The sequence below is a fragment of the Diadema antillarum genome, unplaced genomic scaffold (assembly GCF_040938485.1).
Source record: "Diadema antillarum isolate AM-2024a unplaced genomic scaffold, OU_Dant_1.0 seq00000507_RagTag, whole genome shotgun sequence".
Lineage (NCBI taxonomy): Eukaryota > Metazoa > Echinodermata > Echinoidea > Diadematoida > Diadematidae > Diadema > Diadema antillarum.
The window spans coordinates 3,018,609-3,031,534 of record NW_027271462.1 but is presented as its reverse complement, the minus strand read 5'-3'; the positions used below and the strand labels follow the sequence as shown (position 1 = coordinate 3,031,534).

Here is a 12,926-nt window from a genome sequence, read left to right as displayed (position 1 = left end):
CAATAATGGCAGTTCCCATGGCAATAGTGTAACTTCTCACAGCAAATGGGTTCAAGCACATGTATGTGTAATTATGGCAACTTGCAGTAGCAAATGAAATGTCTTCATAAAGTGGGTCCCTAGGTTTTCAGCCACTTTTTGTTCTACATGCCAGGTTTCCTTTCATATGAGGTGTTAGAATAGCAGTTCTTGGTAGGAAGCAGGATTCTTGTCATTACAATGATACTTGCCATTGCAGCAGGAGTTGCTATCATATCATCAACTTTCTATGAAATGGAGTCCAGGGCCCCATTTCATGAAAAGTTTTGAACCCTTGCTGGAATGGCAATTGTCGTAGTAATGACAAGAATCCAGCTTCCTGATTGGCTCTTGCTATGGGAAGTTGCCATTCCAGCAAGAGTTGCTATCATATCAACTTTAATGAAATGGGACCCAGATGTCCCAAGTACAGCAATGTAGAGATATTACATTGAATCACAGTAGAGGCACTTAAATTAATGTGCTATTGAGTGAGTCAATGTTGATGCTTGAAGTTGGTCTATGTCAGACATATTTTGTTGTGGCAGAATTGATAAGAGATATGGAAAAGGAAGCTGAGTCAAAACACACGCTGTTCTCTCTAGATTTGAGCAGCAAAGCATACATGAATGAATAATGACTGTCGGAAGACAACTCCTGATCTCACACAGCTACAGGCAAATATGTGGAATGGTAACCACAATTTCCACATGTACTACAGTCAAGGAGAAAGAGGTGGAGGCCAAAATACTGCACAGTAGCAGACAGTGCCAAAAATATGAATCAATCACTGTAGAAGCTGTTATTTTCACATACAGATACAGTATTTTTGTGAATGACAAAGTCACAGACATTTTTGTGAGATGTTATTTTTTGCGAATCGACACCGATGCTATTATAAATGCACTATTAATCTAGCACATGGTGACATTTTCGCGTGTTGTTAAATTCGCGATCCAACTGTGATTTGCAAAAATTAAACCCTCACGAAAATAACAGCTTGACAGTAAATGACAAGTGGCAACGAATGAGACCAAAATAATGTAAGCAGGTACATAATCAGCTAGAGCTTTTCTTTTCTTTTCTTTTCTTTTTCTTTTTTTTTTGGGGGGGGGGGGGGGTGAAATATTGAAGACGTTGAACATTCCTGGCATTTTCAAAGTTTGTTACTTTGAAGCAATTCTCAAGCAAAATATAAAAAAACAAAATGATAGCATAAAGCTATACATGTACAAGTAGAATGTATAAAAACTCAACTGCAGTCTTATTGATTCTACATAATTACAAACATTGCAATTTACACATATTATCACCATGGGAGTTCAGGATTTTATGACTGCCATGTGAACAGAAGAGGATTGCACAGCAAGTTATGTTAATTGTACTACACCTGCAGAATGTTGAGCCACACAGGAACTTCATTCTACGGAAAGAAAAACACCTTGTAAAACGCCGAGAAATGATATTGAGGGTATCTGAGAATGTGTGAATAGAGCTTCCAAAAGCATGCTGGGATTACAGTATTCTTGGTCAGGTGGGGTGGGGGGGGGGGGGGGGGAGGAGGGGAGGTTTACATGCAGTTAACATTCCCATTGTGGAGCACCCACACAGGTTAAGTGAATTTCCAGTCTACGGAGCTTGGTTCAGCGGACACCAGCAAATGAATGAATCAGTAAGGACTTCCTCTACTAGTCTACAGACCACAGCAGCTATGAATCAGAGTTCAACAGAAAGGTCAATCCATGAATAGCTTCAAATGATGTTGTTGTTGTTAATAAATCAGAATTACCAGTACTTTTCATATTTGTCAATTCATTTTTTCTAATCAATCTATTTATCTGTGTCTCACCTTTCATTTACACTTGTATCTATATATCCATTAAGTTATTCATTTCTGTAATTTATACAGGATGGCCTATTCACTGGAGTAAAAATTGCCTTCCATGGGGCCATGGCATAACAGTACAAGCGGAAAGACGTAAATCTGTGTATTTAACGATTAGACACATTCACAAGCAAGAATATTGTCTACCTATTCATCCACAAATCCTTAATTGATATACTTACAGCAAATGAATGAATGAATGCAAAAAGCAAAAACAAAATGGGAAAAAAAAAAAAACTTGCTTTGATTCACCATGACATGCACAAATCTAAGCATTAATCCCACGCTAATCTTATTTCCCCTTTTTCTTTTCAACAGTGCATTAGTTTACCCTGGGGGATGGCTACTACGTGTAGATAGAAAGGTATTCTACTTTTGTTTCAAGCTCTCGGAAAAAAAAGAAATTTGGAACTCTTACTGTGTACATCACTAATACATGCATTCAGCTCTTTATAACAAAGTAACTTTGCTTGCCCCATACATATAAATTTCTCTCTTTTCAAACTGTGTCATTCTTTTTCTTTCTTTTTTAACAGCTTAATGTTGTATGAAATGTGTCTAGGAATTCAGTTTTGTGCATGTATTATGGAAAATACTATGTTTTATGTGTATTGCAGTTATGTATTATTGTGTTGTGTTCTATGCATGTGATTTTGTAATTCACGGACTGGCTGAAAAACAGCCATCTGGCTCAGCCCAGTAACATGATGAAATAAAATGAAATGAAATGAAAAAAAAAAAATAATAACACTGAATTATCAAAATCATAATACAGCAGAGATTACAAGGTACAATGAAAGTTTATCAAGAGTTCACTATGACATATATTCATCAATACACGCAACACACACACACACACAGTCCCTGACGACAGCTCACATACACATGCACACAATGGTCAAAAGTACAGAAGCTTCCAAATAAATGGAGATGGCTAACAATAAATAAGATTCCACAAGAACCAATTGTTTCAAGTTGACTCTGGTTTATTCAATTTATGCATATTTTCAGACAGACTCACAACACTTCCATCATTTGATGGAGTGTGAAGTCGATACATATCAAGACAGAAACAGTTCAGAATTACTCAAGGGCATAAAGTAAACGTCAACACAACTGGAGGGCCTACAATTTTTGTTTGTGTCACTTTTGCATGAAACTGACCAAAATGTGTAAACACAGCAAACTCAAACTCGGTTGCTTCACATTCAGACAACGATCAAGTTATAATTGAAAGCTTCTACACGTCCTACAAAAATATACATGTACACTCTCTGGGAAAAAGTGCCTCTAGCATTTCTTAAATTTCACTTCTCTTGATAATCACTGTACACACTTATGCATACTGGGAGCATTAAAAATCTGCGAAGTATTCTATAAATAGTGATATGTCAGACATACATCATAATCAATGCTTTGACCACATCATTTATAGTCCATAGATTTCCTTTCGATTTTTCGGCAACAAATCACGCACAAACTTCATTCATCTCTTTTTGTTTGTCAACACTGGACATTTCTCATTTATTTAATGATCCATGCATTGTCATAGGCTTGGATTCCATGTTTCACTGATGAAAGAATGTCTCATAATATGCATAAATATACTGCAAGATTGCTTCATCTTTGAAATGAGTCAAAATACTCATCGTGTGAAGTAAGTGATAAATAGACTTACCGTTTATAATTCTTTACATGCCTACCTTAGCCACAAATATATATATTATCCAGTTTCTGATGTAGAACTTACTATGATACATGTGTATCACACAAATACAAAGCACATGTACCACAGTACATCCATGTAAGGTACCAAGTTTGTTTCCATTATGATGCACTGACTTTAGGAATACAAAATTTGTTTTTTGTTTCGTTTTCTTTCATCCATAATCATTATTTTCACATTCAAAATTTGTGTGGCCCACAGGGAATTATTAATTGCAAGTGTTTTCAGATGGGTGTATTGCAGGATGTGAAATTCCAAGATAATTTTCATCACATTTGAGAGTATGGTGTCTTTCAAGTTTCCAAAACATTTGACGGGTCATGGCATCTGTGGGCCCTGGGAGTGGTGCTGGGGTTTACTGATTCTTAGCCTCCAGCTTGGCCTTCAGGCTGGCTGGCATCTCAGGTGGGGGTGGGCGGGGCAGGCGGAAGAAGACCTTGACGGAGTCGTAGATGAACCACTGCAGGGCGGTCAGGGTGCCGATCATGATGATACGTGGGCCGAGACCCTTCCACAGACCTGGAAAACAGGAATGAAAAATGCTGAGTCAATCACAACTGCAAATTGCCATTTCAATCAAAATGGCATGATTTGCCATTTGAGCCATAAATGTCCAAACATCTCACTTCTCTTGAACTTATCATTATGTAAACTGCATGCATACAGCAGCATGAAAATGGCAAGAGGGGTAATATCTACAATTAGGAATTTGTCTCTTCTTTTCAGTACTTTCTGTTTTTCTCATGGGCAAAAAGTCTTTCATCTCTCATTGTTGAGAGTTTTCCCATTTCCCCTTGGTACCCACGGTAAAAGACGAATTTATCATCACTTTCTTAAACTCCACAACTCACCAGAAACAGTAAGTGCATGTAGGAAAATGAATTAAAAGAAAAAAAAATCACATAGGGCAAAATGACTCTGGCATATCTCTCCTTTAAAAGGATTTGTAACATGAAAAATGAGCAAAGAAAATGGGATTCCATCGGGATTCAAACCCGAGACCTCTGGATTGCTAGCCCAGTGCTCTATCGACTGAGCTATAGAAAGACCTAGTTCAGTGTTCGTCCCAGAAACCGAAATTCTCAATGCTCGGATGGTCAGAAGCTATAGCAGTGTGTTTGTGTGTGACACACACGCACACACTTGAACCTGGCATAAACCCGAAGGATAATTCAACTTGAGGATAAATGCGAGGGATCACCGAAGTGATGCAGCTTTTTGAGTATGTAACAAACGCAAACAGAAGAAAAATGACCAGAAATGAATATAATTTATTAGTGGAAAAATGAGCAAAGAAAATGGGATTCAATCAGGATTCGAACCCGAGACCTCCGGATTGCTAGCTTGGTGCTCTACCGACTGAGCTATAGAAAGCCCTAATTCAGTGGTCGTCCCAGAAACAGAAGTACAAAATATGAATATTGAGCAGGAGAATTGTTACCAAGCCTCGGTACTCCACATGAATGACTGACAGCATATTTTCTCTATTAGTGAATTGAAGTTGATATAGTGTGGGGATTTGCATGGTTCATTGACCTGTTGAAGACTATTGTAAAAGTTCAAGTCCGCAGAATCAGGACATATATTAGTAGAACATATGACGAGCAAAAAAAAAAATGTTCGGGGGGGGGCATTTCATGAAGCATTTTGTCTGACAAAGTTGTCGGACCAATTTGCTCTCAGCCAATGAGATGCAAGGATTTAAGTAGCCTGTAACAGTTTGTCAGAAAAATATCCAACCAAAACACTTTAGGAAATGCCCCCCTGGTTGTGCGAAATGGGCAAAAGTTTCCACACCGCAAAAATGTCCACTTTTACAGCAGTCCAGAGTATACTCAGGCAGGTTTATATGGGGAATGTGCTCTATTGCAAAATCACTTTGTCCTCAACAGGTTAACAAATGACGGCTTACACTGGAAATAAACAACACACTTTGAGGATGGAATATTAATTGGAGTCTAACAAATTCATTGAGGGTATGATCTCTACTGGTCACACACTGACAATGCAATGATGATGTCGGAATGTTGTCCCCAGTAAAAGCAGCAGTCTTGCAGGAATGAAGCAAGACTGCACAAGTGCCTTCACTGGAGGTATATTGATGTAACACACCAATGACTCAAGCACTTCCGACGACACAACGTGGCAGCGTTGCTGGGTGATAACGCACCTATTGTCACAGGACACCTTCACGGCTCCACCGACCCACAGGCAAGAAACCCTGGCGATCAGCCCACTGCTCCAAAACAGGAGGTAAGTTGAACTGAAACACAAAGGCTTCTCTAGTGTGGGCTGGAAGTGCGAAGGGGCGAGTGATAGGTGCGTCGTTTCCACCCCGGAAGCGGATCTAAGGAAGTGTGTACAATTCTGTGTCACATGATCAAAGCAATACCCAGTGGTAAGCTAACCACAGCATTTAATACACAGGCATTTTACAATAATTATCAGGTGTTCTATACACATGTTCCCCTTGGGATATTCGAGAACGAAAATTATCCTTACCAGCCATGCCGAGTTTCTTGGCTGCTTCAATGGCTGTGCTTCCCTTGTCCTGGTTGAGCTTGGACACAACGGTGTCAGCGGGGTGAGACACCACAGCACAGAACACACCAGCTGCAAAAGTGAAACAAAAGTGTTGGGAATGTTAAGACAGTAACACACGCTTTACACTATCTGCAGCATTTGGCTCATAGACCGACTTAGGACTTTCTACTGATCAATATGTTGGTGTTGACGGTCATTCTATTGAATATGCCTGTTGTGCAATATCACTCACTGCATTAGAAAGTTTAATTTTCAACACACAGAGAGGACAATAATATTTCCAGTATTAGCCATAGATTAAAATTGGCTATCAACCCACCTACAGTCACCACCTGCCTCAATCATACAATTTTGCTTGTTCCCTTGATTGGCCTACAGAGCCAAGTCTGACTATGCTGCTGGTACTGCAAGCAGTAAACTGTTTGCTAAAGAGTGTACTGTAACCTAAATGATGTCTCACAAGAACCTGAGGACTTGTAATAAAAAAAAGTCTTAGTTGGAAACCACTCTCTTAACCATCTCATCAACTGTATCAACACATCAATATTGCAAGGGGTCACATCAATATCAACAACTTAATATCTGCAGGGGGTCACATCAATATCAACAACTTAATCTATAGAAGGTCATCTTCAGAAATCCTTACGTCCCGCTGCAAACAGAAGTATGAAGAAATGTAACAAAATCTTGGCAACAGGGGTATACAAGCTGTAGAAGATATCATAATGCCATATTGACATGACAGTCAAATTCTGTTCTGAATTTTGGATTTAAAGGCACATAGACAAGGTGGTTTAGTCGAATGCGTACGCGGGCAGACGGCGCAAATTTCCTACAGAGACCTATGCTATCGACTCCTCTTTAGCGCTTACGCTTTAACCCATTTCCATGAGTCCGTAGAATCCGATCCACTGTAGTCAGTGGTCCAATTACAGTTCGGCTCATGATTCAGCTCATTGATGACAGCTTTAGCAAACTTCTTCTGTGACGTCATACTGAGAAGCACACACCCCGGCATCACTACAGACTGCGTGATGCGCAGAAGACAACGAAGGCAATATTACCTAGCAACACCTACCCACTTTACTCTCGATGACAGTTCATCTTCGGCAATCTTTGTATCAATGCTAACGGTGATTGACACTATCATCCAACAGCGCCCCCGCCAACTACCGGGTCTATGCACCTTTAAAGCCAGTTCTAGCACTGGGAGCAGTGGGGAGCAAGATAAGTCCAAACTCACCGATGTAACCTGCCATGAATGTGACAACGAGCTGCTCGCCCTTGGTGCAATCACTGCGGGGCTTGGGGACGACGTACTTGTAGAGCGCTTCCACGGTGCGCTCAAAGCAGGCGAACTTCATCATGGTGTACGGGATCTGTCGCATCCAGAGGGGCGGGAGACCCTTGTAGAAGCTGAAAAGGGTCACAATTAAACCAACACCTAAACTTAGTATCATCACCACTTATAATAAATAATAATAATAACTATTTCTTATTGAGCGCTTTTACAGGACCTGATCAAAGCGCTGTACATACATCAACAAACAACATTCACAAAGCATAGGAACATACTTAGTAGTTACAATTGAAATAGTTCAGTCTTGAGTTTCCTTCTAAACATTTCCTTTGAATCACAATAGACGGAGTTGTTTTGGTAGAGTGTTCCAGACAACAGATCCAGCATATGAAAATGTACGTTCGAAAAACTGAAGGATATATAAGTAATATCCATGAAGCTCAACTTTGCTGAATCCCATTATTGCCACTGTTAAAACGTTGGTGCAAGGCCCTTTTTATCACATTTGGCAATTGATACATGTAACTTGGTGCTTTGATTGGTCAAAATCTGCAAAGTAAGATATTAGAATATGATCCACGGGTTCCTAATTTTTCACCCAATACCAGGATTTCATAGTGCAGAGAACATATTAACAAATACTTCCTTCTTGCCAATTGCAATTTCATTATTTTACAGCTTGGCAAGGCCTAGGCTAATAGCATTAGACAATTAAAACAAGCACCAAAGTGCATCGGCGATATGTTTCTTTAGGTCACACTGCGTAACAATGAATTTCACCCACAAACAGAGCTATTAAAATGGTTGATAGTTAATCAAAGTCAAACACCAGGAAAAGATAGATGTAAAGGCTACTAACACTGGGAAAGGTAATGAGGAATTCCACCTACCCATTGAGGCCCTCATCCCTGTAAATCTTGGGCGCTGCTTCCCTGAGGGTGTTGGCAAAGCCAGGCTGCGTCTGAATTCTGACCTTGGCAGCTTCCATGGGAGACAGGGCGATGTCGGCAAAGAATTCGGCGCTGGCGCTGGCAGCTAGGTACAGGGAGGTTCTGTACGAGTAGGACATTTCCTATGCCAACAAAAAATGGACACATTGAAATGTTTGCTATTCCTCCCAGGTCAATCAAAAAATTCTTGTACAATTCTCATCAGACCCATGCCACAGTCAATATCATTCAAGGCATATGGGTAAACAAAAATTCTGAACAAGTTGAACCACAGCTCCTTAGCAGTCAAGAGCAAAAACTGAGCCAACAAAATGTTTTAAAATTTAGTTTCAGAACAGACCACAACAGTACATATTTAATCATACAGATGACTGTACTAAAATCCATTCTGGATTTACAAACATCTATGATTTAAGGTACTCAGAGTTTACATTATTACTAGTTTATCAAATGAAATCAGCATAGCTTTTGTACGTTTCTCTTTTTTTTTTTAATTCAAATTTGTTTAGCTAAGCTTGTTCATCCGTACATTCCAAATTTCACTGACTGCTACCTGAATATGTCAAATATATCAGGTAAGCGAAAAGCTTTCGTAGTGGTCTCAGGTATTGTACATTTTTTAAAGGGGGCGGTGGGTGTGTGGCTTGTGTCGAGAAGTGGATATATCTTTGTTTCTTTACCTCTCCAAGCATGTTGCTATACAGAATCTTGAAGACCTCATAGAAGCCAAACTTGCATAGACCCTGCATGGAGTAGCCGATGAAAGTGGGTGCCCATCCCTTGGCCAGGGCACGTACACCCTCCTCGCTCACTGTCACCTTGAAGCCCTTGAAAATACCCTGGTACTTGGCAGGGTCAACCTGTAAGAAACAAGGAGTAACTTTAGATGTTACAGCCAAACTTACATGGTGCCTGCAAACTGGCTCAACACGCTCAACAAGAACACAAAAGGAGCCTTTGCAGGATGAATTATGAAGAATGACTTAAATCATTTCATAGGAAAGTTTTTAAGACGCTCGTTTTTGTTTTTGTTTTTTTGTTTTTGGCTGTATTTTATGATATGTGGCACATGACAATATTTTCAACACTGCACTTCAAAAGTCAGGTATCAATGTCACATGGATGCAAGCTTGCATGTTCATCCAACTTCAGTAACAGTCTGCATCAATCCACAGTTGAATTATGCATGACAAAATATATGCATGCACATTTCTTCCACTTGCACAAATGGTTATACTTTGAGCACGCAAGTGCCAATTCATTTAACTTACTGGATGGTTGAGTTTTACTTGCCCAAGGCAAGCAGGTAAGGGGTTGTATGTGGCACCATGCATATAAAATGTAAGGTGGGCCAAATCTGCTACCAGGTGAAAAAGATACACACCCTTGCATCATCTAGAAACCACCTACCTGAATTCTGCACTTGACCAGATCGAGGGGGACGACTGCTGTATGTGTGATGCCACAGCTGAGAATACCACCAAATCCACACAGGGCGTAGAATTTGGCAGAGCCATACTCGCAACTGGTCTCTGTGGAATGTAACCAGCAGAACTCAACCTATGACCACACTCAATAATGCTCAATTATTGAAAATCATTTACGATGTCAATTGGTGCTGATGTGACAACAACACACACAGTAGCACAAGTCCCACACCGCTTCCATCACAGTAATTCTTTTCTCCTATCCTGACACAATGTTCTCACTTTCAAAATGATTGACTAGCTGCACTTGTATTTCACATTCTTCCACTCTACTCACTGTAAGGACCACTAACAAAACAGATCCTTTTCTTGAAAAAAAAAAAATATCACAAGTATACCTGATAAATGCAACAGAAATATATGATTAAACAAAAACAAAGAAAAGGCACACAGAAGAATGAGCTCAGCACATGCACTATTGCAACTGCATTGTCTATTGTAAATATACTAAGAAATAATTGCAATATGGTTTGGACTAAAATTATTTCACTATAGTGCTTTTATAGCAGAGAAGAATATGGTCTTTCAAGGGCATAACACAGCTCTTTAATAGATAAAATATCATTTGCATTATGACCAACTTCAAGAAAACAATCTAAATGATTTCAGATACCACTTGCGTTTAAATCAGAGTTCTAAAGTTGGTGATCTTGCCACTTTAAATTACCATATGAAAAAGGAGACTACCTAAAATCAGATCAAAAAAAAAAAAACAGTTTGAATGCAGTTGATGTATAACTTAAAGAATATTTGACCAATATTCAACTTGCAAAATGGACATATGTGTTTTTCCAAAAAGTAATTTGATAACACCACATATCACTCCTATTAAAAAAAAAAATGTAACTGCATGAAATAGGGTCAAAGGTACATGTACATGTGTATCAGTACTGTATATCGTAAATTGTACGTCCCCCCCCCCCCATTGAAAAAATAATAATATACAATCAAACTTTTTGCAAGGATAATTTTATAAATGGTGAATCAATCAAAATGCAATTTCAAGATATAAAACTATAACTTATTACCCTAATCTTATTTACTTCAATGGTCACAGAGAAATAAAAGGATCTTTGTAAAGCATGTCAGGAATCCCTTCCCTCCAAGTTTTGTCCATGGTGTTCACACATTACAAACATACTTTGTTCATCGTGTTCTCGCACAAAAATATCTGCTTGTTTCTTTTCATCTTCAACTGACAAAAATCTAAAATTTATGACATCAAAACGGAAGAAAATATTTGAGTTTGAAACTAGTGCAAGCATTCATAAAGTGTGAAAATTAATTATCGAGGAAAGATAATAAATCATACTCTCATGGAAGATTGAATTGAGGACTTCCTCCTTTTTGGCTTTCTACTTTCTGTTTTCTTTTTCTTTTTCAATTTTTTTATTTTTTCTTCAAGATAATCATGAGTGTGACCAATTTACATGATATAATCTACATGTTTATAGATTTGCATATTGATACAATATCATGTACAGTAAGTCTACTACTAGTCACTACTCATCGACCACCTATTTTTAGATTGACCACCCTCACGCAACAGCATTCTCGCGTATAAATCAAAAGTATGTGTGGGACGGGGCACAATATGCTGAGACATTCAAACATGAATACAAATCAAGAGAAATTAGGGGAACACAGGTAAATAATCTGAGGAAACGGGAGGAAAAAGAATTGAAAAAATTCTCATTAGTACAGTAACACACATTTTATAATTATTGAATATTGTTAACACATATTTGCCCATTCACTGGATTGACGTGCTTTTCAATGGGAAAATGGGCGGTCGATTAAAATGATGAGCATGTGCCAGTGTCGAGTAAAAAATGTCACTTGTGACGTGTGTTTGTCGCCGAGAATTCCGTGCATACATGTACGGTACAAGTCAACAATCTGAGCCCGGAAATGAATCTGCGGTTTCTTCTGCCTCGAGTGGAATGCAATTAAGGTGAACGTGAAACTGAGGGATATTTTCGAAGATACAAGGTAATTAATCAAAAAGTGGTCAATGAGTTGTAGATTCAACCATACAGAAAGTGAATTCATTTATTAGTTGTCCTGTCAGTTGTGAAGCAAAATTTTGTCATTCATACGGAGGGATGCCACGCCACGAGCATTCAAGTGCTAAACTTTGAAGAAATGGACCCAGGCCATGACATTATTATACTTTACAATAAACCAAATTTCTGCGACCACTTAACCAAATTGAATGCAAGATAAAGGTAAGAAGTTATCGTCTAACATAGTTGAATAGTTCCATACCCTGAAACGGCAATTCAGACTGGCGATCAATATATTTTCTATCATCATGATCATTTCATTTGATGATAGTTCATACGTCATGTCATGTAAATTTACGTCACTGCAAGAAATGTCGTCACACACACTCACGTAAAATACAAATCCTTGGCTAAGAAACCCAAATATTTCCATGTTACTCTCTGCATTGGTAGGTCATACATTAGTACATATTTACCTTCTATTTGTGCTGCTGATGCTGCTACTAAATTTCTCGTAGTTGGAAGGACATTTTGTGAAGCCGGTAACGTCACTTGTGTGCTGTTCTCATCAGCCGCCTCACAGCGTGCAGTTGAGAGAAAAGGACTGGAGAAATGGTTGCGCTTTGCGCTGTCTAGTAGTGATTGAAACATCTTGATTCTGAAATAAAAGCAAATGAAGATCACCTCATAATTAATACTACGTAAAATCGTGAAATAGGTAGTGGAATGTCGAATTCTTACGGTACAAATTAACAAATTTGGTAGCGGTCACAGTACTCACATGTTGGTCTTTCGGTCTGCTGAAGATGACGGACGTAGTGCATTGCGTGAACGTGATCAGCGCATGTTCAGTACGTAGAAAACGCCGGTTCCTGTGTGACGTCACCAATAGAACGGCACATGCGCAGTACTCTAGAGGGTTAGGCTAGTTCAGAGACTTACTTGTGTGGAAAGGAAGCGGAAGGTAGGCTGTAGGCTCCCTAGATAACGGATGTTCATTGGATGCTCAC

At 39.0% G+C, this 12,926-nt stretch overlaps 1 protein-coding gene across 1 annotated transcript; it reads right to left on the bottom strand.

Moving 5' to 3' along the window:
• Positions 1-2,888: 2,888 nt before the first annotated feature.
• On the bottom strand, positions 2,889-12,725 carry LOC139733980 (solute carrier family 25 member 3-like). Its single transcript, XM_071644791.1, has 8 exons — positions 12,698-12,725; positions 12,393-12,574; positions 9,834-9,955; positions 9,104-9,283; positions 8,364-8,545; positions 7,417-7,589; positions 6,132-6,242; positions 2,889-4,148 (listed from the first exon to the last, which is right to left on the bottom strand). The coding sequence occupies exons 2-8, from the start codon at positions 12,565-12,567 to the stop codon at positions 3,985-3,987; spliced, it is 1,107 nt and encodes a 368-aa protein (XP_071500892.1). The 5' UTR covers positions 12,568-12,574; positions 12,698-12,725; the 3' UTR covers positions 2,889-3,984.
• Between the last annotated feature and the right edge of the window lie 201 nt (positions 12,726-12,926).

Coding starts and splice junctions, on each gene's coding strand:
- LOC139733980 (XM_071644791.1), bottom strand. CDS start 12,567: ATGTTTCAATCACTACTAGACAGCGCAAAGCGCAACCATTTCTCCAGT. Junction 8,546..9,103: donor ATAGCAACATGCTTGGAGAG/GTAAAGAAACAA, acceptor TTGTTGGCATAG/GAAATGTCCTACTCGTACAG. Junction 4,149..6,131: donor CAAGAAACTCGGCATGGCTG/GTAAGGATAATT, acceptor CCTGTTTTCCAG/GTCTGTGGAAGGGTCTCGGC.